At 42.8% G+C, this 26,517-nt stretch overlaps 2 protein-coding genes across 2 annotated transcripts; both read left to right on the top strand.

Annotated features, from left to right (window-relative positions):
- Nucleotides 1–15,536: 15,536 nt before the first annotated feature.
- On the top strand, nt 15,537–21,724 carry LOC133962236 (delta-like protein 4). Its single transcript, XM_062397762.1, has 11 exons — nt 15,537–15,976; nt 16,073–16,324; nt 16,828–16,885; nt 17,387–17,653; nt 18,439–18,499; nt 19,059–19,189; nt 19,333–19,502; nt 19,760–19,979; nt 20,090–20,831; nt 21,002–21,110; nt 21,217–21,724. Exons 1-11 carry the CDS (start codon nt 15,923–15,925, stop codon nt 21,220–21,222), a joined length of 2,070 nt encoding a protein of 689 aa, XP_062253746.1. The 5' UTR covers nt 15,537–15,922; the 3' UTR covers nt 21,223–21,724.
- Nucleotides 21,725–24,122: 2,398 nt separating this feature from the next.
- Nucleotides 24,123–26,167, top strand: LOC133962263 (glutathione-specific gamma-glutamylcyclotransferase 1-like). Its single transcript, XM_062397792.1, has 3 exons — nt 24,123–24,494; nt 24,645–24,680; nt 25,395–26,167. The coding sequence occupies exons 1-3, from the start codon at nt 24,324–24,326 to the stop codon at nt 25,812–25,814; spliced, it is 627 nt and encodes a 208-aa protein (XP_062253776.1). The 5' UTR covers nt 24,123–24,323; the 3' UTR covers nt 25,815–26,167.
- Nucleotides 26,168–26,517: the final 350 nt, after the last annotated feature.

Raw genomic sequence — 26,517 nt, 5'->3', positions numbered from 1 at the left:
TTTGTAAGAGGCGCAAAGCTTGGGGAAGCATGAATGACAAAGAGTCCTGCGACACAGCTGCGTGAAAAGCCGCCGACGCAGTTGCAGAAGCATGCTCCGGCCTTTAGATGCGAAGGGAATTTATGACACGACACACGAAGCTTCTCTTTCCAGCTTCTCCTTCCTCTTCTTCATCCCTATCACGTCTCATCATTACATGTTCCTGAGTTGACCCCTTCCCCGGAGTCCCTTTGCTTTATCGCCTGCAGATCCGGGCCTGCTGTGGCCGCACCATGGATTAAGATTGTGGATCGCGCATCAGAGGTCGCAATGGTTGATCCAGTACGGTGGATTCTATATCGTGCGGGCTGATCGTAGTGGTAATGGCGGATCCTGTGTCGCGTTGGTATCATATAATGGTGGTGGACCACGACCGAAGTCGGCAGCTGAATATGGATCCTAATAAGCAGCAGTGGACAATGACTGTGGACTATAGTGGATCCGATCTGGATGGAGGATCATGATCTTGCTGGCTGCTGACCATAGACTATGATTGCAGCAGGACTGCTTGACGTATAGTATTGAAGTTATCCTTCAAAATGTTTACCCTCATCAATGCTGCTAAAAACTTTAATCTTGATGATGTTTTCCTACACTAGGCATCTTTTGCACTTCTCTCTGTCCTGGGAGAGGGATACCTCACGTGGCTCTCTATGAGGTGTCATAGTAATTTTTCCTTAGTCTTGCTCAGGGTTAAGGACAGAGGATGTCTCACCATGTTAAAGCCCTATGAGATGAATTGTGAATATGGGCTATCCAAACAAAATTTGATTGAACATTTTATTGATTGATTGATTATAACACGTTGGGGGATTTTTTTTCTGCACATTTGATACATTTACTTGGACACAGGGAGGAAGTGTTTTGATTTTGGTGGTCCAATGACAAAAGACAATATTGTGACCTCGCATAATACTTTTTTGCCTCATGAATGTGGTGTTTAAAGAGCACCTTGAGATAATCCTTTAAAATTTGGCTCAAATATTCACTGAGACCCATGGATAAACTATTTAAATTTGTATGGTCAACGGCCAAAGGGTACAGCAGCCTCACAAGATATGGCTTCAGAGAATTTCCTTTAATTTTGATCAGTTGTCACTTGGATTTCAAGATTCGCTGTTTGAATTTCAAACAGAGGCATACAACCCCAGGCTGGTAATTCTAGGTTTATCATGTTGTCCCTGGCAATTGTGGATCATATTAGTTTGAAATGAGTGTCATCCAATAAAACTTTATTTTCTTTTCCATCTGTAATATTTTACATAATTCCACTGTAATCACGGCATAATGATCTCTGATAATGAGTTGGATTTGGCGTCCAGGAAATAATTGGCTATTGGTTGATTACAGAGTGGGTTGTATCCTTGGATAAGCAGTGCATACTCTCCTGATCAGTAACAAGCTTGCAATGATTGCTGTGCCTGTGCCCTTGCACATTTAAACTGGATGGTGATTGCCCTCGTAGAGTGGTACATGTTAACAGCTCATTTGTTGACAAAATAAACTAATTTGAATAGTCGATTCACAGACACAGAGCAAAATAACATTTTATCCATCAAATTTACATCAATATACAATTTTACAATAACGGCTTAATATTTTTTTAAATAAACTTACAGTTTATTTCCTCCATGAGAAGTACAGGCCCTCCAGTCTCTAGATGTCTTATTTTGTACTCCCCCTTTACGTAGAAAAAAATATTTATATTGTGTAAATAAAGATAAGAGCCAGATGCTATTTCATCATTTGACATTTTTGATTGCTGCCTGTGTATGGAACAGAGCTCGTAGAGCCCTAAAAGGAGCCATTTTTGCGAAGGCTCACAGTTTCCCATCAAGCCAGTGCCTCTACTCTCTGTGGCAGCAGGGCCAGAGCACTTTCCTGTCATTATGAGGGATTCAGAGGAAAAAGAGACTCAAAATGGTTTCCAGGTTTCACTTTAATCTGGTGAGGGAGGGGGCTTAGAGGAGTGGGTGGTTGTGTGTGTTGGGGGGGGGGGGGGGGGGTTCTCGGTCACAGGTAGTTGTGTCAAAAGTAAAGAGAATAAGGGGTGTGGGAACCAGTTCACAGTGGTAGTGGGTCATCACATGATGAAAATACATCTTTCCTGCATCGTCTAATAAACACACACGCATGCAAAAACTATGTGCAGACCCAAATGCACACTTTACTGAGTCGTTTATCAGTCTTTCATGCATAATTCTCAGGCTGTCAACCCCAGGCAGCCATTAGAACAATGAGCATTGTGATGTCTGACAGCGACAAACCCATGCAATTCTCTGACTTACACCGGGGGATGACACCCATATGTGGGGGGGAAATGGGTGTAGATTAGGAAGGGAAATGACACAATTTCCAAATGTCTTTGTGCTGCAGACTAAACGACAGCAGGGGTCCTGAGTTTCAGTCAAGTTCATGTCAGCAGGATTTCACTGCAACATGACACGATTCAATTTCTTAGTTCAAAGTGCGGTTTTCTGTTCTTATGTGCTTTACTCTTTGGGGTTTTTCACACTGAACAATAGAGATTAGATTGGATAATGGTCATATCAAATGTTAAACACTTGTAAAAGGCTTTGTATTTAACACTGAATGAGTGAAACTCATTTCAGCATACTCAGCAGACAAGGTGGGCCCTTTCGTGGGATTCCCACGTTGTCCCCTGTCCTGAGGAGAGCCTCATTGTCTGAGGAGGAGCCATATTGTCTACAGAGGGTCCCATTCTCCTTTGTGCCCTGATAGGTTTACCAGCAGCGGCATGGAATAAGGAGCCACTCTCTCCCTTAGGACAAACAGGAACCGACATGAGTGCTAATCTTTTTCTCCCATGATGATTTGAGGCCACTTACTCAGACCATGTATAGCAAGAAAAGATTTCATGAATAGTTTGATGTTATATTTAATATATATTTGTATGCATTTTCTCCTGAGTTAGCTTATGCCTGTTTATGACATATTATAGATATAAAGATCGACAATGCGTCTCCACTTCTTCCCACTTTCCAGAAATGAAGCCAAAATATCCCATTTCATTTTCATCTTTCACCCTCTTTCTATAGCGTCAGATAACTAATGAAGACCAAACTTACCTGGGAATGGGCACTTGAACATCAGTCTGATAGGAACTTCCTTAAACTGACAATTTGACAGGAACTTTGACTCTTTAGTTGGTACATGTCCCATCTACTAACATGGAGGAGACAGGTATTTTTTGTACCTATACTGCAGCCAGCCACCAGGGGCCGATCAAAACACTTGGCAAGCGGTCATGTCGGACTGCTTTAGTTAGGGGTAAATATTAAGCTGTTGCCAGGAGACAATAGCTTTCTAACACAAACGCCATAGAAACCACATTCCCTGTTGGCTCTGTACTCTTTATTTTTTTTATTTAACACATTGTTTATGGTTACTTAGCTTTAGCTGTTAAGTTCTATGACCTAATTTCCTGAGCTAGGCCAGCTGTTTCCATCATTTCCAGTCTGCAAAGTTAAGATGATATAAGCGTTAGTGTCATGTTTACCATACAGACATGACGTATCAATCTCATCGTGTCTGACATCTGTCCAAATCCGTCCACTTCACACATCTGGGAGGTCCAAAAAGTTCTCAGCCAAACTATTAATCGCCTTTCAAGTGAATGTGTTTAGGCTATCTCCAATAGACACACTTAGAGCGAAGATGAGTCAACAAATACACTGTGGTAAAAAAATAACGTATCACCAGGTTGCATTTTTTCTTTTACTTAAGATCAAAACAAAGACAAATAAAACACTACAATATGTTGAAAAGATTAATTAATAGAGCCAAAACCAACTGGATACACAAAAACTAAATGTCAGTTGTTGTGGTGATGAGCTTAAAATTGTAGTGTTATCCATGTTCCCTAGGGTTACTCTTTGCCGATAATGAAATCAAGAGATGAAGAGCTAAACAAATGCACACTCATTCCAAATGTGATGCTATTTTTGTTCCTGTACAAAACAAGATGCACTCCAGTGATACATTGTGACATAATTTAAAGAAAATATGCTTAGCTTTGCATAAACAAGCAAAGCCGGAGAACAATCCTCTCTCCTATAAGGAAGGAACTTCCTTCTGATTTCCCCTACACTTGCAGGAATACTGTTATTTTACAGAGCTGGAAGTTGTTTTCATACTGAATCACAGTCATTTTTCATGCCCCTGATGACTGCCAGGGTCCCTTTTCCCTCGCCTTGCAACATTTCCTTATCAAAGCAATTTCGCAAAACGGTTACTTATTTGGCTTGATATCAGAAGCTGTGTGAGGTTCTGCGTGGCTAATCTCAAGGTTGTGCGCTCAGTCGGTTCCCAGCATAACTCAGCCTGGCATGAGGTAGCAGGGAGTGACCCAGCGGCCTCCATGTGTGACCTGCCCTCACTGTCCAGGGGGGGAATGACTACAGGCATAGTTTAGGGTGGGGGGTTCCCATGTCACAGCTGAGGCCGGGCTGATGTTAAGGGCTTTACTTTACAGCACGTTTTTATTTTTTTGCTCCTCTCACAAGCCTCTTGACTCTTCTGAGACTTCTAATTCCAGGTCCCTCTCTGCTCACTGTCAATCTCCGCATCCCCGGGGGTCATTTTCCTCCATGGGAACATTGGTTGTGACAGCATGGATCCCCCGAGGAGATGGTATAGGGAAGAACTATGAAACACATAGTTTCACAAATCCTCTGCGGCAGCCGAACTAAGGCGATTTGAGTTGCCAGCCTGCGGCTTTCTGCACGGACAGAACATGTGCCCCTTCCGGAGAGACTTAGGGAGTAGAAGGATGTGTCACCTCTCCCTAGAATAGGGCACTGCAGCGCAACCTCGATGATCTAGGTGAGAGCATGGCGGCTGATTAAGGGCCAGGATGTGCGTGAGACATCCTCTGATGTTCAGGAATTGCCTCATTAAAGAGGGTCATTTTGATGTTCGGTAGGAATCAGCGTGCGGAATAAACAGGGGTGGTTCTTCCAACAATTTAAAAATAAACACACTTCATTAACTCAACATGGAAATGGTCCTTACAAATGAATTGTGCCATTCCCTTCGGATAAGGCCACAAAACGTATGTTCCCTTTGACTCATTGGTTGAAATACCAGTTTCTGCCTTTGCATGAAATAATGCTTTTATTTATTTATATTTGTACCGCACTGTAAGACAACCTCCCATGTTCTATTAACTTGTCACAAAAAGTGATGAATATGGAAAAGTCATGAAACTGAAATAGCCTCAAGCATTCCGAGTGAAGCGTATAAATTAGAAAATGTCTTCCAGTTAGCCGATAGCCGAGCGATCTGGATAATATTTGTCTTAATGGCCTGAATTGCAGCAGTTAGAGAGACCATTAACTTATCTGTTCAGTGTATGGTTCAGTGCCTGGGGCCACATCAGGGCCCTGATTTTGTTGTTGTTTTTTCCCCTTTCCTGCCCCCTCCCCCTTCTCATGTCTGACAAATCGTTTCCAGCCAATTTACGATGGTAAAACTGTGGGAGAACAATACCCCATGGATGCAACATAGCGCAAGCTCTACCACATGTCCCAGAGAGGAGCGAAGTGCTTGCAGGAAACACTTGCTGAGATAACAAGATAGTACGGAAAGCAGGGCCACTGAAAGGCCATTCAGAGGGCTGCAAAGGTGGGGGGGCCTGGCTTTATGCTGACCACTATAAGGCTGAGAATCACGAGCGCATGTATGCACAACGTCAATCTGGATGCATACGTCTCGACTTTCTTCATAAGAATGTTCAAGAGCGAAACAGTAACCAGCCACTTTTAGAGCGACTCTGGTTTCTTAAGTAAATTTCTCAATATCCACTGTCCATTGATGTTTCAGAAAATATTGATTTAAAAAGTTTTAAGGATGAAACCAAGTCGACAAGCAACAAAATGAAAAACTAAGAACATTTGATTCAAAGCAACAACAACAATTTGTATACCCCAAACAATTTACAAGAATGTGTACAGAATTTTTGGGTATATTCAGAAATACTGGTAACACACTGCTGAGCCCTAATAACTGTAGTACTTAGTACAGGACCGTTTTACATATCACAGCTGGTTGACATGAAATTATGAATATTGTTCTAATGTCTGATTCACTCAGCTGACCATCCATCTGTGATGTGGGAATCTAAAGCCTTGCCAGGACAAACCGATCTTGACTGACATGATGGGGCGTCTTGGGTACGACCCCTGCAACCAAGGAGGGAGCAACTGGTGTTCGTACGGTTGTTTTCATACTAACGCTCACTTCACTGCTCCCTCCCCTGCAGACCCCAAAACACACAATGCTCAGCTCTGCCTCCTGGTGAGAAAAACCATTTTATAAAACCATGTGCATTGGGTAAAGGCTGATTTTAAGTATTTAGCCGTAGATAATCATTTCTCAATCTCGTGCACGCCATTGAGTAATTACAGACAGCACCTGTGCCTGGCCCACCTGCAGGTATCACCCTTAGTGCTGAGCAGCTAATTTAACTATATTTAAATCAACTGGGGGAAAAAGGAAACATTCACTATCCAAAAATGCAGCTGCATTTTAATCATGAGAGGAAAATGCTGTTCCAGTTGGATTAATGGAATAACAAACTACAAGACACCAGTGCTTGAAAACATTTCAATACCCCGATAACCCCCCAGGGTAGATCAGTAGTTAAATCTTGCCAGCTGGGTTGTAGGGTTGAGCAATACAGGTGACACGCAGGACAACGGGATCAAGGCTATCAGTCAGGCTAATTGATGAGCCCACTTGTTTTCCAAGTATAGGCACGAGGAGGAAAAGGAAGGTAGTCGTCAAGGCTGCAGTGTTTTTGTTGTAAGGACTGAGGTGAGGGGTCAGGTGGCGCATGGTGGTTTCAGCTTATTGACTTCGCGGAGGGCGAGTTTACTTCTTTCCGCACTCATTCTGGTGGGAAAGGAGAAACGGGGAAGTGACAAGCCTTCTTAAGATCAATGGATGCGGTGAAAAAGGAGTGGCCAGGGGCAGCCAATAGGGGCTGGGCCACAGGGAGCTAAGCGGGGTGATAACGTAAACAAGGAAACCACCTGATGTGAGCGGGGTTCAGATAAAAGCTGGGCCCTCCACGCAGGCAGGTGCTTCCTGAGTCCTGCTCGCTCAATCAGTCGAGCCTTGCTGCCCTCTCCTCCTTTGCTCTCCTCCTCCTTTCTCTGTTTTCTCATTCAGTCTCAAAGAGCTTTCCTAAAAGTATAATTCACAGCATGATGGCAAAGGTTTTAGGATCAACCCACAATCACTGCCCGTGGGGCCTGTGCTCGCAGGCAAACACTGAGGGACAGTAAAACGCTGAGAGGACTGAGACTCACTAAAGACTGTCCTACAGGCAGTAAAGATGAGACCAGCTGGCTGTTTGTTGCTAAGATAACAGTGCACAATAATAATGAATTGTCTGCAGGGGCCTGTGTGTGCAGATTAAGCACCTTTGTACCTTTTTCAGGGACAGACAGGTGAATGCTGAAGATTCCAGCCTCAGACACACAACCCGCACAGAGTGAGAATACCCAACCGCACGTCTCCTACTCTTTCGCCTTCTCGCTCTTTCCTTTTCGCTTTGCTGGTTGGTCTGGGATTGTTTTGTGCTGTCCAATGAGGAAGGAAGTCGGTGTGAGAAAGTGCCTGTTTTTTTGGGACCAACAGGAATTGGCCTCATCACAAGCGGTTCCTTTTTTTGCCGCTGGAACAATGCACTGGCGTCACACCCCTCGACTGGACCTCTGCATTTCACATGGAAAAATGTTCCCAGAATTCCGCTCCCAGGCTTCGGGGTAAGGCCGAGGATGGGGTGAGGGTGAGAGGGCGGGAGGTGGAGGGCGGAGGGTGACGGCTGTTAGCGGAGCGGGTGACTCAAAGTGACCGATGGACACTCGTCACCACCGCAACCAGGGAAAGTAGAGTTCCAATTCATGGCACGTCAACAAAAACAAAACAACAAAATGGATACTAAAGTATAGCAGAGTTGCTGATGAAGACTTCACAAGACAAATTCTCTATTGTCCTTCACACAAACTGGTGCACATAGTTCCAGCAGCAGCTTTTCAAATGAAACCTTTAAAAATTAAAAGCCAATCCCTTCCACTGGCAGAACTTCTTTCACTCCACTTTCCTCCCTGAGTGACACTGCACCACATCAGACCTCACCACGTAGCGTCGAGCCATGTCCGACTTCACGGATGAAAAGGCTCAGTGAGTTGTATTGTGTGACAGGTCAGCTGAATGCTCCTCAGGGGTTACATAAGCTTCTCATAGCACCGTGTTTGTAATTACCGTGAGAGGGTACATGCTGCTGCTCTCTCAGAGCCTTATCAGCCCCAACGCATTATACAGCATTTGTGAGAATTGCACTGCATACAAAAAAATACTGTTGAAAATAGGATCTAATTCATAAAAGTTGGAAACTGATGAATAAACACTTATAATTTAGTAGCTGTTTTCTTGGTCAATCTGTTAGACGTTCGTCTTTCATGCTTGCAGTGATCACAGAGTAGCACTGACTTGCAAACCAGACTAGTACGACTCATTATGCTCCATTTTTCCCAGGAAATCAGGATTATGAGCCATTTTCTCCCCTGAAAACATTATTTTGAAATGACGCTAGACGTTTATGTTGCGACTTGCAGACAGAAGAAACCTATGTAATTTGGCTGGCATCAGTCTTTAGTTCATCTCCTATACAGCACATGGCTGCTATATAAACAAATTACTGCTGCTTAAATGTGCTAGGTCTGCACTTATATTATCAGTGTCATTCATCATCCCAACTAATAAATCAAAGTCGAGTGTGTGAGAACACAAACTCTGAACAGAAAGATTAATTTTTGTCATCTAAATCCATAAGAAATGTTCCAGCAAGAGAAAAAAATCTAAAATGTTTGCGTCTGAAAGCAGCATAGCAGGCATCGTCATGTCGCTCCGCCACTGAATGGCGATGAGGAATCGCTTCTCTCACTCACTCGTTGTGCACAGTTATGCCACATAAGGAAGAAATGTGCTGTTTAAAATGCGATGTTTGCACATTTTTACAATGATGGAATATTAAAAGTATGACTATGGTCTGGAGAGTTCTAGAGAGATGTCAAATATTGGACAGAGACATGAAAATTGCCCATGAGAGCCAAGTCAAAGGATAAAGAACTGAGGCAACTGGGGACTGGTGGGGTCAAGCTGGAACAACACGCCACAGCCATTAGGCCTGGCAGCGAGGGATCTCCCTCTGCGCTACAGACCCGACTTCAGAAATTAGGCCGAACGCCTCCCTGCTGCGGACTGCTAGTTAGGCCCTGTGAGAACACATTCATCACTATAAACATAAAGCCCCTCTACATGAAGATCCAGCCTCAATGAGCCTTCACTAGACAAACAGGCTGCACCCAGACTCCTCACCACTGGGAGAATCAATCAAACGGCACCCAGGCAGCCCCTGTTGTCTCAGCGCGAGGCTTGGTAAGCATGGACAGAGGCTTGAATGATGTCAAACATGGCGTGAAGCCCACCAACTCATTAGCCACAGGAACACAAACTGGCAGTGGAAACGTATACATCTTCCATCTGTGCAGCACACTCCTGTTAACATCATGTCCAGGCCCTAAGTCGACTTGCATAACAATCACTCTGCACAAAAGGGTTTATATCTGTTTGTCCTGTAGAGTGGAGTTGGGCCTGTGTGTGTTTGTACACAATCAGCAGTTGTTAGGTCGGCGACAGTTCAGCTAAGTACATGGAATTCCAACAAATGGTCACATTTCACTCCGATTGCTGCTGAAAGCTTCTGGTGACTCCTTGGTGGGACGATGAAGAGAAAAGTGGATTTTGGACAGTCTTTGCACTTCCAGATCCACGTGCATAGTCCTAAAACCTTACTCTCCTACACCACAAGAAAAATTCACAACAATCTCATGAAATTGGATTCTTAGTTAGGAAACTGCATGTGAATAAATTAAATCATTCGATTTTCAAAAGGTTTTAGGAAGAAATCATAGGCCTTCTTAAAATTGGTTTATCCATTTATATAAGTAAGACTAGAAAAGCGTTTTTTTTTTGGCCTATGTCCCATCCTTTCAAGTTTCATGAAATTCAAGTCAGTAGTTTTTGTGCAATCATGCTGACAAGCCAACCAATCAGCCAAAGAACCGACCAACCTGTACAACCAACCAACAAATCCGCTGACCAATAACCAACCAACAAACTACCAAACTGACAGGGGTGAAAACAAAGCCTCTTTGGTGCTGGTAATAATATAGTATTATGTGCTCTGGGTCATGTGCCTCTGGTCAGGAAGTGGAGGAGGAACAGCGGATAAGAGAACATGAAGTCTCTGGATAATTTAAGCAGAATCACAGGCTCTTATCAAACCAAATCACAGCATCTAACAGTGGGGCATACCGAGGTGAAATTACTAGATGCTAATCAGGCTGATGGTGTTCAGTGATATGTTGAATTTCCCCTGTGGTGACACTGAGGCCAAAACCCTTTGCAACTTTGAAGATTAATATTGGCGATTACTTTGAAAGAGTCCCTGTGATTCACAAAGCCGGGTAACTTCAATAAAAGACAAAGAGGAGCTATTTAGAAAAACTCCGGCTGCGGCCCATCTGTGCTGCCTGATCCACTTGAAGACAGCAAGACACTCAGGGTGCAGCACTTAAAGGGCATGCACCTGTTCACACCTCATATTAGCAGGTAGATTAGTGTGTGAATTACTGTGCCAGTGAGGCCTGAGGATCTCAGGATGTTCCTCCTGATTGGCTGGCTGGAGGGCTCTTCACACCAGCACGCCCCTCCCCGTCCACCATTTATCTCTTTTCCTTTTTCCTGCTGTGAGGTTTTGTCTTGCGTAAACCAATGATGCTTTGACTCTGCTGAGGGAGGATTTCCTCAAGGCTACAGTCGGACACTCACGCACACACACACACACACAATTAGCCTTGCACTGGTAATCACTCAAGAACTGCTCAGACACAAAAACATGTTTGGCTTTTGTGCTGGGAGTGCCCGTTATGTGTTTATTCTCTGTCCAAGTGCAAAACAAACGGCAATATCAGAAGGACAACGACATTGAGTAACTCTGGATACAGTGACAGATGTGGTGAGGCCTTTGGTCCCTGCTGTTAGTACATGTGTCAAAGGTGGAGCTGCCCCGTTAGGATCAATACCGAGTATTGAACAAGCAGTTGTTTCTTGCTGTCCACCACAGTCCCTGAATGGTGGGAGGGAGCAATGTACTGCTGAATCCTGGCACACTGGCACACAGACAGCCATTGCACACATGGCCTCAGATCACCCTCAACATGATTTACGCACTACACATGTGTTGTGGAGCTGTAAATTACCCCCCCCCCCCCTCCAGAAGCAGATGAAGTCATGATGCAACCCTCCATCACACATCTTTATTCTGCTGTAGTGACACCTTGCAGGCATCACAGCATGATGCCGGTAACCAAAGTGTGTTGTTGGTTCTTTCGTAAGGGTAGAGGCGCGCTGACATGGCTGTGTTGTGCCAACAGTGCGGCACGAGGGCAGCTGGAAAGTTCCACAACAGACCACAGGCTCTTATTACCCTGACAACCGTAACGGCAGGAGCCCGAAATCCAAACTAATGTCAGCTGAAGTTAGGGAGGTCGAAACTGAGTGAAGACAGACGTCCAGGGCAATTTTCTACACTAGATAATATGTGACATATGTTTGAGAGCTTGAGCACAAGTCAGTTTTAATTTTAGGAAGAAAAGTGACACATGAACTTATATTAACTGAACTTTCTGTTTCATACAGATGTGCTCACACTTTTAACTGCACCCAACTATGAACATACAGGCAACATTTAATCCTCGAGTGCATTAATTCTCTCAGGACGTATTGGTAGAAAATGTCCCAAAAATAAAAGCTCCCATTTACATATGTTCTAGAAACAGTATTTCTGGATGACATGCTTAGATGCCTCCGATCTACTGCAAGCCCACATCAAAAGACCCATTGATTGGCCGGGACAGATTGAGGCATAGAGATCAACTGCGCTGTAAAGAAGAGTTAAACTGCCACGCATTTAACGGGGCAGCTTTCTGGACCAAAAGGTGCCATCTGTTTGCATTGTGGCTGAGTTCCTATTGCACTTGCCCATATTCAGGCCACACAACCCACTGACACTGGAGGCCAGAGACAGAGGAGCATGTGGTCTGATCAATCTCAGTGCCTCTAAACAGACTCATACAGCTTCTCCACCAGGGCAGTTCAAGGGCCGGCTGGGAGCCAGTGCTTTCTATCTCGAACCAGATTTTTTTCTGTCTTTCGGACAGTAATGGTGGCTCCGGAGTGGCACTTACTCGTTGGTGGTCTAGAAGAAGGCCTTACATAATGGCTGGGGAGCGGGATATTGTGAACAACTAGACCAACCAAAACTTTGTTGTACCCGTCATTTATTTAAAGAACCTTGAGCTTTTGCTACATACAGATTTTCTGCAGAGAACTACGTATAAAATTATGGATGCCAAAGCTGAGCAGCAGTTCTCCTTGTAGGAGATGCCCCCGACTCCTTATTGTGTGGTCATCCACTGAGGTCCAGCGTTCGAGCTTGTAAAGAGCCAGATGGCGACAGCAGGAGATGAATTGACTTAAGGGCAATTCATCGGATGTCACGTTACCTTTCCCAAATTTTTACTCCAAATCATCCTAAGTAAGCGAGGGAGCGAGTAAAACTCTCTCTTACGATGACAAGCGAATCTGGAATGCGACTTCACGTGGAATTAAACTTTGGTCAACTTTGACCCACAACATTCACCTGCATTCGAGTATATGTGGCTGTGCCCTTTGACCGATATCGAGCCAACAGTGTATGAGAAAAGGCAAAATAGTACAGGGAAGAAAAATAGAATAAAGGATCTATCTAGATGTGACAGTATAAAGCTCTTTGATATTTCTGTTTCAGGTTAATCATGTGATCTGGGTCACTGTTTAATCAAGTTAGTGTCCACCATATAAATGAACAGTAAATACATATTGACATTTAACAGGGAACAGTTTAATTACATGGTCTTTGATGCCCGGTACATTGATGAGGGACACAGATAATTCGCATGTGTTTTGGAAATGATTAGTATCAACAACGTGTGGACTGTATTTTGAGTAAATATGTAGTGAGTCAGTAGCTTACAAGTCCAGGATCAAACATAGACAAAACAGCAACAGCATTTTTAATGGATTAAATCAATAGTATGGAATTAATCGTATTTATCTAGCATTTTTGAAAAAAGTGTGATACATTTTATCTAGAGAACAAGCAAACAATTCCAAGTAGCCTCATATGAATAGCAACTTGCTTTATATTTCAGAGTCACTTTCATAGGCACTTTCGTACCTATGATGTCCTACGCAAGACTGCAGATGAAACTGTGGTGGGTCTGTTTCCAAGGCCGTGTTTATCCAAGAGCAAAAGAGCGCGTTATATTATTGTTTGCACGAGCCAAGAGCAGCTAACTCATACAGCTAAAATTAATTCAGGCTGTGGTTTCTGTGTATTTATATACACAAACATAACAGGAGCAATAAAATCAGGAGATAAACATTAAAGCTGCAGTTGCTTCTCCACGTTCCAGTCCAAGCATCGCTGCTGGTTTAGCTCAGTCCAGGGCTTTACAAGGACTTGCAACCTGAGCTGCAGTCGGAAACCTAAACCACGGCCCATCAAATATTAAAGTGTATGGATGTTTTGATGTGTATCAAGGAAAGGTTCAATACACTTCTCTCCACAAAGCAGATTGATGAGACTCTGAATATCAGATAAACCAGTAAGATGCCTTATATAAGTGAATTAATGTAATTTCTAATATGTGATCAGAGCAGGAATAATAGGGTTGAGTCACTGTACGAGGCTTCACTGATCCGCCACCATATCGGTGCGATTTCAATGGTGGGAACTCCGAATTGGATACAGCAGAGCCGTGAGATGTCTGGGCCTCTTACTCACACTGCTCCAGACTCAATGGTCTATTGTCTCTGCCCTAATGTGGAACCTCAAACCTATAAGTCAAAGGTAGGGGGTTAGAGATGAAGTCATCTCTGCAGGAGAGCCCTTCAGCCAGACACCTTCGCGGCCAGGGAACGGCTCCTGAATCCTGTTCCCTCACTGTAAATCCTCCCAGACATGTTGGCCTGCTGCAGCGGCGATAAAGGTAACAATGCCTGTGCCCAGCATATGGCTTTTGAATTTATTTGCACAGCAGCCTTTATATACTGCTTTGAGTTCATTTTTCTTTTCCCTCTTTGGAACAATTATACATGCACTTGAAAGGAGGAGAGAGTTTTCTCAACTGGCCCGGGTGGAAGTTAGTTCAACAAACACTGTTCCGCTACATGTGGGATACAATCTGCACTTTAATTTATACAAATGCGCTTTCAATTGAGGGTATTATGAGTTGTGATTTTAAATGAAGGGCCTGAACAGCTGGGTGCTTGCACTTGTTATGGTATTTCACTCAAGAATAATAAACAGTAATGTAAAGTGAAATAATGGTCCCTTTTCCTCCCTGTGTGTAACGTGAATGAATCTCTACATGTGTGTGTATGTTTATGTGTCAAAACTCACAAGCATTCCTAATGATAACATCCAATAAGTGTTTGTGAATATGAAAGAGATATGTAAAAATGATCTTTGGAAACACAATAACTTAAATATTTATTTCAAATCTTCACACTAAAAGACTTGGATGATCTTTTTAGGAAAAGGCGGGCTCCTCAGCTGATTTATGAGTAACACCATGTGTTTGCAACAATGTGACTCCATTATCATACAGCTGTGGAGTTATCTTTCCATCCTTTCTTTATCTAAAATAAACACAAGTAACAAGAGAGAAGGATGTAAAACCAGAAGCGTAAAAGGAGCACGGTGCGTCCTGGCGCGTAGAGACCCGCCGAGAAACTGTGATCCCTGATTTTCTTATTGTCCTAATTGATTTTATATTATTTTGATATTTAATGTCTATGGTAGCCAACAGCGAATTTACCAGCACGCGCCTCCTGTACGTATCAATTTATAATATTACAATAAATTGCTCTGCAGTTATAAATTAGTCAAGGAGTCATCTCTCCATTTATGTCTTTATCAAAATTAACACAAGAAACCAGAAAGAAGGTTGTAAAACCGGAAGAGTAAAAGGCGCACGATGCATCCAGGCGCGTAAAGACGCACTTGACTTTCCTACTCGTAGAATGTTTCCCTTACTGTTATAATCGATAATATTACAACGAATGAATGAATATCGTTTTACAGTATACTTTAGTTTTAGGGATTAACAAGCGCAGCAAATTGCGTTTTTTCTTCCGGACCAGTTGAATTAAAAACACGTTCTCCCCCAAACGTTATAATGACTGTTTATGCATGCTTCAAGCAAAAGGAAGGTGGAGAGGAGGGTGGGCGGTGTTTGCTGACCGACAGTGTCCGTACAATGACACCACACCGCGGTATATAAACTGGGAGGGACGTCAGACACCCTTCACTGCAGTCGCTATGCGCTGATGCTCCGCCACGCTCTCGCATCACCGTCGGCAGCACGAGCCTCGCATCGGCACATCAGCAAACTCAGAGCACGTCTGAGCGCCACGATGGATGGGCAACGTAAAGACCGCAGAATGACTCACTTGTGGATATTGACGTTACTGATACTTGTCTAACCTCTGAGCACTGGATAACTCAACTTTTTTTTTTTGCTGGATACGGATCGTGGAGCTGGCTCTTGTCCCGCAGGCTTTTGGAGGATTATATTTATTTTGCCATCACTCCGTTTTACGCCGTCACATTTGGAATAGGAGCGTTTTGTTTTTGTGGGAGGACTCACTGATTTTTTAGGATACGCACATCATACTCTAAAGGATGGCCGTTTGGTTCACCTCTATCCTCACAATAGTTTTATCATTATTTACTCAGGTATTATTTTATATTTATAACTTAATATGAATTATTTCGGAATATGATAAATGCTGCATTGCTTTAGTTTTGCTCACAATCCATATCTTTGTATAGGTTCTGGGATCAGGTGTGTTCGAGCTGGATCTCCATCACTTTCAGAATACTAAAGGTTTGCTGGCAAACGGACTCAGCTGCAGCATGAGCGGCTGCAGGACTTATTTCAGGGTTTGCTTGAAGAACTTTCAGAAGCCGGTGTCAACCGGACGCTACATATTCGGCCAAGCTGCCACACCTGTCCTGGGCACCGACTCCTTCAGCATCCGGCCGGACGCCAGGCTGCGTCTACCGCTCAACTTCACCTGGCCGGTAAGAGAGCACCAGCCCAGGCGCAGGGACGCATGGCTTCACACACAGAGACAAACATATGGAGATTAATCATAGCATAATATAAATGATAATGATAATATAAAAATTAATGATTAAGCAATAAGCTGAAGGAAATAACAATACGTCCTCGCAAGGTGAAGAAGTTCCACTGAAAACTCCTTATTCGACTAAAATACTGGATAGTCTATTTTTTCAAATTAACAAAAAACAACATGAGCCACAATTAATCTCAACGTCTATGTGTTACATCTCATAGAAATACATACTTATCAAAGCCAAATGTTGTATAGCAGACGAAACGTGGTTTATTGTGCTCCGGTGTTGTGCGTAAAAATCAGATGGCAGATTTAATTCTCATATATTCAAGTATTCAGTAATCAACTAACTTATTAATAACTTTTTAACTACGAATACAACTTATCTATATTTGTAAATATATATTAATTTAGGTTGATGTTTATTTCTTGACTTTTTCCCCGCAGGGTGCGTTCTCCCTAGTTATTGAAGCCTGGTATTCTCCTGCAGCGGACCAACCTGGAGGTGAGGACTAGTTGCACAACTCTCAGTCCACCAGTAGAGGGAGATATGCAGGATAAAGCCTATAGATTGCCTATCACACATTTTAATCTGTAGCCCTCAGTCAACGCATTTAAGTGCTGGCAAGTGCATCTGGCGTGTTCAGCGTCATGGATCCGTGTTTGTTAGGATGCTTTATGAGTCACACGACAATTCCTCCCAGTCACATCTGTCCAACACAATCACACTTCCCTTGTTTTATTTTTGGCCTGCATGGGAAAGTGTGCAGGCCCTAGTGAGAATGTGAAGCCCTGCCAAAAAATCCCATTGATAGCCCTTTCCTGGATCTTACACCTTTTTTTGTTTGGATGCTTCAGTGGGGGGGAAGTAATGGTCACAAGTGAAGAGAAGAGGACATTTCATGAGTTCCCACGCTGTTAGATTAATGAACTACAGCACTGATTTGAATTTATAACAGCATCTTCTTCCTATAATCATAACCTTTCTGTTGTTTTTCTTCTGAAGACCCCACCAACCCTGATTTCTTGATTGGCTCTTATGCCATCCAAAGACAGTTGGGAATAGGGCATGAGTGGTCCCAGGATGTGACCACTCACGGGTTGCAGACGGAGCTAAGGTACTCATACCGGTTCATCTGCAATGAACATTACTACGGGGACACTTGTTCCAAAATATGCACACCGAGAGACGACCATTTTGGCCACTACACCTGCAACCCTGACGGGCAAAAAGCCTGTCTGCCGGGATGGAAGGGAGCATACTGCCAAGAACGTAAGCAAGAGTCAAGACACACTTTGACCACTTTCTTTTCTTTTTTTGTGATAAAGAAGTTCAAGAGTCATGTTTTAGTCAAAGAGTCCACACTGCTGCTTCATGAAGTGAATTAGGCCTAAAATGAAACTGAAACACAATGACATCAATATAAATTACATTTTTTGTGCCTCTGATTCACATCAAAGCGACATATTTTGTAAATAAATTGTAAGCATCACATGTTAAGCTTCCTTTACAGTTTTATTGTCGTGACCTCAGGTGTTTGTCTTTAGAGCGGGCGTTCAATTGAAACACGCACGCGGAAGTGCACAGCTTTTGGCGCACTTTCTCTGCGGGCGCGCGCAGATTTAATCCGGGGCGGTGGTCGCGCAGCAGCACGCGCCGAGGTTAATCGCGGCATTATCGGTCGCCACGCGCCACTAAATTGCGGCCCTCCATTGTTGAGGCGGTGCAGAGTGGCAGCTGCACGCGGGGCTCGGACAGCCCATCGATAACAATGGGGCAGCTGTCCTGCTTTTTTGTATTTATCTGAAAACAAGCATCTGCTCCACAACCGAGCTGCCGTTTTAACACTAGATATGAACCCATGCAAAATCACTGGCACCTAAACACAGCGCAGAGCAGTAAATTATATTTGTCCAGTGATAAGGTCAGGTAACAGCAGGGTTTTATTTTATTGTGCAAAGACAAACATCACCAGGTGATAAAATCCTTATCGACTGCCTGTTGTAAAAGCAAAGTTCAAAATCTCCAGGTTTAAATAGCCATGTTGTTTTTTCCAGCAATCTGTCTTGATGGCTGCAATGAGAGGAGTGGAAACTGTACATTACCCGGAGAGTGCAAGTGAGTATTCTACTTTTTTTAATTAAGATTATTGAATATTCTGTCATGGAGGGATCCTCAACCATAACAACCAAAGATCAACATTTAAAATTACTAGGTCTTGAGAATATACTAAGAACATATAAACAAATATATAATATATTAATATTATTAATATTAGTTTATTGTTATTGGAGTTTACCTGTTTATCTGGTATGATTGCTGACAAAAAAACTTTAGTTTTACAGAATAAATTATGCATAAAAGATACATATTTATTTTATTATATTATAAGTTATATAAAATGTTTTTTTTCTTACTTTAAATTCCATATGCTTATTTTTCTTTCTTTTTATTTACAGTTATCGAAATAAAGCTTAGAATTAAACAAGCCTCACTTATACTTTTCTAATGAGTATTGCATATCATTTCCTTATTTTGTATTGAGTATTTATCGGTATTAACCAGTAAGAGCCTATGTTATCATGGATAAAATATACAACATGACCATGGGTGTGAGTCAGTGTATGTGTGTGTGTGTGAGCCTTCAGTCATGTTGAACTGTTTAATGTGTGAACAGGTGCAGAGAGGGCTGGCAGGGACTCTTTTGTGATGTGTGTAAACTCCATCCATCCTGTAAACATGGTACCTGTAAAGAACCGTGGCAGTGCACCTGCAAAGAAGGCTGGGGAGGCATCTTTTGTGACCAAGGTGGGTAACTATACTTTCTCTGAGCTGAAAAAAATGAAAGAAAGCTAACTAAGGAAACGGCGTGAAATGTTTGCACTCTAAATAAAAGCCTCATTATAGCCCCTCTGGTTCCTTCAGTGATGTTTCCACACATTTGTTTTCAGATCTGAACTACTGCACCCATCACAAACCCTGTGCCAACGGGGCCACGTGCATGAACACGGGCCATGGCAGCTACACCTGCACCTGCTTGCCAGGCTTCAACGGGGTCAACTGTGATTTCGAGGTCAGGGAGTGTCACGGCCAGCCCTGTCACAACGGAGGCCACTGCCTGGTGAGTGCGGATATCTCTCTCTCCTTTCCCACAACACAGGCTTTCCTGTTTTTGTTTTCGCTCCAGTATATCTGCTTGTCCAGGAGGATGCTATCGATTGTCAAGTCACTGGTTGACCCAGTTCACAGAGCGTGTTCTGAAAATAGATTACAGACTGAGGATAATGGGGTTTGTTTGGGGCAGTCTGGAACAGGATGCGATTAATAAAACATCTGAAAGGGAGCATTTTGATAAACTTTATATCCTTCTCCCTGCAGGACTCTGAGGACGGCTATAGGTGTGAATGCCAGCCGGGATTTGAAGGGACTCGTTGTGAGAACAAGATGCTGACCTGTGCCGACGCACCCTGCTTCCATAGTGGCAGGTGCAAAGAGAGGGATCATGGGAATAGCTACATTTGTGAGTGTCAAGCAGGATACACTGGACTCAACTGTGAGATGAAGGTGGATAAATGTACCGCACTGCAATGCGCCAACGGTAATACATCATTCCCTCTTCATGACAATTTTTTCTTGTCTCTATGATTATTTGTGTTAGAAATAATATATACGAGTATGGCGTCTACAATAACGTTTTGTTTTCAATAGGTGGACATTGTGTGACCCAAGGTAACCTCCGACTGTGCAGCTGCCGCTCAGGCTTCACAGGACCCCGCTGTGAGATCAACATCAACGATTGCGCCCGAAACCCCTGTGCAAACGGGTCCACCTGCATCGACCGCATTAACGACTACACCTGCAACTGCCCCCCGGGGTACACGGGCCGCCACTGCGACAAGCCCACAGACCGCTGTGCCTCTTGGCCCTGCTTGAATGGAGGGACCTGCACCACGGGAGCCACAGGCCCGCCAGCCTGCATCTGCCCTGTCCATTACAGCGGACCCCAGTGCCAGTCCAGCGATGTGCCTTTAGCCAACACCCCCAGCCCAAACATAGGCTGGAAGTCCAATGACAAGCTGAGCCTGGCAGCCATCAGTTTAGGAGCAGGCCTGGTGGCTGTTCTGGTGCTCGTCTGCATGGTCGTGGTGCTCATACGTCACATCAAGAAGCAGAGAACCAACGAGCGGAACTCAGAGACTATGAACAACCTCTCCAAGGTGGACTTTCAGAAAGACAACGTCATCTCTTCTCTAGACCTCAAGAATACTAATAAAATGATAGATCAGGAGGTGGACTGTCCCAGGGAAAAGTCGAATCACAAACACATCAACCACTACCACCTGGACTATAAAACCTCTATGGGGTACAAGGAAGAAATGTCCCTTCTGGACAAAGATGAAAACTGTGAAAAGACGAGAGAAGACAAAAAGCATCGGAGTAGAATGTACATGTGAGTGGAGACTCATTTTCATTTCAGTTGTGTTTTCTGGAATATGTATTTGTCATTGAATAGTAACGAAGTAACCGACACAAAGATTTGAAAATGTTGATGAAAGGAAAATCAATGTTCAGTGTAAGACACATACTCAATAACTGCTCTGATGTATCTTTACTTTACAGTGAAAGACCAGAGTGTAGAGTATCGACAATATCTTCTTCCAGAGACTCGATGTACCAGTCCGTCTTTGTAATAGCAGAGGAGAAAAACGAATGCATCATTGCAACTGAGGTAAGTTTTTTTTTCATAATTCATGTCATTCAGCTTGTGACCTGCATTGTTTTTGCTTGAGTGATTTTCACCTTTCATCTCATTTGTCTATCATCTCCTCTCTCAGGTATAATACATGGAAGACATTATATTATCATCCACGTTTGGAGTTCCTTTGGACTGTTTACACGTGTGGAGAGACTGGGATTTATTTAAATGAAAGTTGCTGCTCTTGAAAAAACTTGATAACTGGATGGAGCCGGTGTGCTCGTCGAATGCAATAGTACTAAAAGCCTCTAAGCTTTGTGAGAATGTAAAGACTGAAAAAAAAAAGACGACTGCAGGAAATAATCAGCAAATCTGACTTTTGGATGCGCCTTTGATGCGCCTTTGATGTTTTTCCACTCAAACCCTTGTCGGCTCCGTCCAAGTTTGTCCGAGGGCAACACACCGAGACGTTCATGCCTGCGTGTTGATTGAGAAGAAAAGGACTATATCTTCACGTGCTCCTCCCCACCTTGTTGCAGTAATCAGCAATCAATAAATCAACTTACTGCCAACGAGCCTGAGGAGGTAGCCAGCCTTTTCCATGTTTCTGTGGCCTGCAATGCGCTATGCAAACAAACTGGGGGGGGGGAGGGGGGGGGGGAATCAGCATTGTGCTAAATGAAAAAAGGGAAAAACAACTACTGAAAACGGTTCATTTTTGAAGAATAAGGTTATCAGTTTTCATTTTTTGTAAATCAAATCTCTTTTTTAAAAATAAAGATTGTATGAAGCCTAGATCAGAACGCCTTATACACATGTTGAAACAAAACATTGTGCCCCGCCTTATCTTGATTCCTTTGCACAGCAACGTGGAGATAAATGGAAGATCAAAAGATGCAATACGCTAAAGCGCCATGCAGAGAAAGTCATGATAGGGCCTTGTTTAACCTTATGCAAGATCACCCTTAGATAAAGACAAAGAAATACATGAAGTGACTATCGTACCAAGGACGCCTTCAGAGGAAATTACTGAACTAATAATGTTGTTTTGTAAGATTAGTATTCCATGAGTAATTTAAGATTATGAAGCACTGATCTCTCTCTATGTTTTATAAGATTGTTTTGTATATACTGTATATTTATATGTGGAGATTAGAAGTATGATTTGTACATCTGTTTTTAAGTGGATGTCCCCAAAAAGGTGAATTTATTTTTAAAGCGTCTGTTGGTGTTTTATTTTATTGTTATTATTTTTTGGTTTTGTTATATAAAAGAAGAAAACAATGAATACATATCTGGTACACTGCTTGTTTGTTGGTCTTCGGTGGTTGAGTGTACATGTGGTCAGATAGCTATCCTAATTTCAATGTTGGAATCATCTAGAAACCGTACATGTGTGTCAGCTGGTGTGGAAGTGGCTTCCACAGCGTCTATAGATGCAGTCGTATATACTGTATTCGGCCCGGTGGCAGTTCTAATGACTCCGTGCCTACTGCATGTCCTGTGTCAGTGTGATGTGAAATCAAATGTGCTAACAATCATTCAGTGGACAGTGTTGTAATTGGCCTGGAAATGTAAGGAAATACACACAAAAAAAAAAAGATATATATTTAAAAACAATCTGTATGTGAAAATGAAGAGTCTGTGTGATCTTTCTATTTTAAACTGCTTCTCGGAACATCTTTGAGTAACCGTAGTTTTTTCATACGCCAGAGAGGATGAGATATAATGTCTGGCGATAAGTGATCTGCCTTTTGGGGAATGGAGGGGGGGGGAGGGCATCTAGAGTTTTAACCAGTGAGAAAATCTGTGTATGCCCTTAAGATAAAGCATGAATGAGAGAGTCATAACAAACCAGCCAATCCCTGTCACTTTGAACACTGTGTTCTTTATTCACTTGACCCCTTCCAACTAATGTCCCGGGAAGAACGGAGCTATGTCTCTACCCTCCACATGGGGGCGGTGAGCTTTGGGTGGAAGTACTCCACTGTAAAATCTTAGCTCATCAAATATCAATGCACAGTGACTGTTCGACCGTCGCGGTCACACAGGTGGACTGGACACATCCATGCAGAACACAGACACCTAATGAGCTTACGGGAGAACAGATATAACAGTCCCTGCTATTAATAGGTAATGTGATTATACCTGCTGGACTATCACCGACTGTTTGACCCGAGGGATATAATATGTGCTCCCGCATTAATAAAAAGGAATAAGATGGTAATGAACTGGAAAATGAATGTTTGTTATGAGCTGGGCAGTAACTACTGTGCAATCTGCTGACTAAGGCATTTGATATTCATTTGTTTGGATCTACAGTGGGTTGCTTTCACTGCATGAAATAAGATAAGACAGGACTTTACCTGATTTCAAGATTATTGATTTTGCTCCAAAGTTTGAGTAACATAGGACAATTTATTTTAATTTTAAACATCAAAATACCTTTTTTAATGCTGAGTAAGAGGAAACCAGTGCCTGGATAAATAACAACACAGGTAAGTTCTTAAAAAATATACAAGAATAAAGTAAAACTACACTAAAATAGTAATGGAAAAAGTACTGCACAAGATAGTAAGTAATTATGGCAAATGGAAATTAATGTAAAGTTACGCATGCTATAAGATAATCCTTTAAATATCCCACAACCAGGAAATTTACTAGAATACTATACATAATTGTAGAAGTGATATTGCACATGAAATAAAACTGTAATATTGCACATGACAATTTATGAATTTCTTCGTTAAAACTTCTGTGAAACTTTTATGCACTAGAAGAAAGAAAGAAAGAAAGAAAGAAAGAAAGAAAGAAAGAAAGAAAGAAAGAAAGAAAGAAATAGAGCTGGTAAAAAGGGAGTTCAACATGAAATCTCTCCTCTACTTTCCCCCCCAAAAATTCCCAGCTTCATATGCTAATAATACCTCCCACTACTAAAACAACACTGATTGGTTCATCCGTTGTCTGAGCCCGCCTTTTGCGCAATTTCATTGGTCGAGACCGCCTCGCTCTGACGTCGTCTGAACAACAAATACACGTGTTATTGTAGCAGAAGGTACAGTCAGGAGAGAAACTCCTCTTATCCCTGCAGCTTTTGAACGGATCTGTGTCCGGTAACCGACTCTACCCTCTCTAAGAAACACTAAGAAAGGTGATTACAGACTGTGTGATGTGCTGGAATGTGTAGGGCAGTAGAAAGAAGAGTGGAAACACCAGAGAGCTGCTGTCTGTAATACACAGCCCACAATGAAGCCTCGGGACATCATGAAGGAGAAGAGCAGCCTGTGGATATTTGGATACGGATCCTTAGTGTGGAAACCTGGGTTTGCTTATAAAAGGAGCAGCATTGGTCACATTAAAGGATACAAGAGACGATTCTGGCATGGAGATGATTTCTACAGAGGGGACAAGACAAAGGTGAGATACATACTTCATTACCATTAAGTAATTATTTTCTGATTCAATGTGATTTTCCTTATTAGTTTTCTACTTGTCGTGTGTTGTTATGAAGTGAATCACTTGTTGCTGTTGTGTGATTTTCACTGTGTGTTTCCTTGTTGTCCACAGCCAGGCAGAGTGGTCACACTGGTGGAGGATGAGGAGGTAAGCATGAAGCTCTCAGTCTATTTTAATACCATGCACACGACATCAGGGCGTAGAAGTGAATTCTATCCATGTATATCCCGTCTGTAGCCTACTACATACTATTCTATTTATATTACCTTCTATACCATTATTCTTCTATGAAAAACCCCAGAGAAAGGGGATATTTCTTTAACCCCAGTCACTGGAGCTGATGAAGTTTTTGTTTTGAAAACTTCCTCGGTTCAAGAATGTCTATTTACTATAATAGCAAAGAGTTCCTTCATGAAAGCCAGTTTTTACTTTGGTGTGCCACATTAAGATTCTAGATCTAGATAGATAGATTAGATAGATCAGATGGATTAGACTGACACATCAGTGGAAAATTGGTTTCTGAAGAAACATACAAAATGTTTGATATACAATAGAGCTGGTCACCACGATTTACAAAAAGAGGGAATCGGTACCATTGAAATGATCACTTAGGTCATGAAACATTTTAGTCAAACCATAGCTATAAAAATTAATAATCAGTTTCGTTGAGTCTCAGTGATTCATCCATGCCTCTTTTATTTGTCGTTTTTTCTACAAGTGGTTGTTTGCTAAATATCTGCCTGAGGTGTTTGCAGAATACTCCGATGAGTTGTCCTACATTTTACTGTACACGCCTCCACTATTACCATTTCATCATTGTGTGCTCTCTATTGATCTCCTCTCTGTCTGTTCTCCCTGCAGGCTTGCACATGGGGCGTGGCCTACGAAGTCACTGACTCCCAGATTGAAGAATCCCTTCAGTACCTGAAAATGAGAGAGGTGGTGTTTGGCGGCTATGTAACACAGATGGTGGAGTTCATCCCCAAGGACAAAGGCCAGGCTCCACTGCTGGCCCTCGTCTACATCGCCACCTCCAACAACCCCATCTACCTGGGGCCGGCCTCGGACAAGGAGATCGCTGCCCAGATCACCGTCTGCAGGGGCAACACGGGCCACAACATCGAGTACCTGGTCCGGCTGGCCGAGTTCATGAGGCTGTCCTGCCCCGAGGTGGAGGATGAGCACCTCTTCTCCATCGAGGCAGCGGCTCTGAACATTTTCAGTGACTGTGGGGGGATCAAGCCCCCAGAACAGAAACCAATATTGTTGGGAGCCACATAGAAGAACTCCACAAGGCACTCCACAGTGTAAGAAATGGTTTCATACTGGGTTAAAGGGAAATTAGGTCCCACCAAACATGTTGAAGGGTGATCGGCGCTTGAAAACGGGAAACACCTGATTTGACATTTATATTCTCACTTTCAAATTTTTCTGCAGATAATTAAAAAATTTAAGTTACAAAGGTTAAATACACTACTGCATACTGTACACAGACTCCCATGTGATGCTTTTAAAAGTAAAAGATTACGTTCTAGGATTTACACCTTTGTTGTAAAAGGGCCTCTAATGCAATTTTGTGCATTATGTATGTGTATTTAAAATAAACGTTTTAATAAAAACTACCAAGAAATCTACTTGACGAATACGTGGTCTTGAATTTCCTTGGCTTGCACGTGAGCCTGAAGGAGTCTCTCGTACATCAGTGTTTGCAGCTGAACGCTCGATCGCATACGGACACACACTCGTCACATGTGAGTGATGTTCAGCTGGTTAATGGAAAACGCTCACTTTACCTATTAGATCTGTAAACTGAGCAGGCTGAGCAGCGTTGAGACGTCTTCTTTTGCACTTTCACTTTTCTAACACATATTTATTCTGGAGTCGCTGTTATTGAGTTCATGTCAGAACAGGGGAGAAATCCTTGCTTTGTGTGCTGACTGTCAACTGTAGAGTACAACCAGAGGCCTTGGAGGACTGCCCGCTC

Source organism: Platichthys flesus, chromosome 10 (assembly GCF_949316205.1).
Source record: "Platichthys flesus chromosome 10, fPlaFle2.1, whole genome shotgun sequence".
Classification (NCBI taxonomy): domain Eukaryota; kingdom Metazoa; phylum Chordata; class Actinopteri; order Pleuronectiformes; family Pleuronectidae; genus Platichthys; species Platichthys flesus.
Note: the sequence above shows the minus strand (reverse complement) of the source record. Positions and strands in the feature narration are given on the sequence as shown.

Bases quoted from the DNA above. Each gene is read 5' to 3' on its own strand.
- LOC133962263 (XM_062397792.1), top strand. From the start codon at position 24,324: ATGAAGCCTCGGGACATCATGAAGGAGAAGAGCAGCCTGTGGATATTT. The intron at 24,495-24,644 runs GTGAGATACATA...TGTTGTCCACAG, and splicing joins ACAGAGGGGACAAGACAAAG to CCAGGCAGAGTGGTCACACT. The intron at 24,681-25,394 runs GTAAGCATGAAG...TTCTCCCTGCAG, and splicing joins CACTGGTGGAGGATGAGGAG to GCTTGCACATGGGGCGTGGC.
- LOC133962236 (XM_062397762.1), top strand. From the start codon at position 15,923: ATGGCCGTTTGGTTCACCTCTATCCTCACAATAGTTTTATCATTATTT. The intron at 19,190-19,332 runs GTGGGTAACTAT...ATTTGTTTTCAG, and splicing joins AGGCATCTTTTGTGACCAAG to ATCTGAACTACTGCACCCAT. The intron at 19,980-20,089 runs GTAATACATCAT...TGTTTTCAATAG, and splicing joins CGCACTGCAATGCGCCAACG to GTGGACATTGTGTGACCCAA.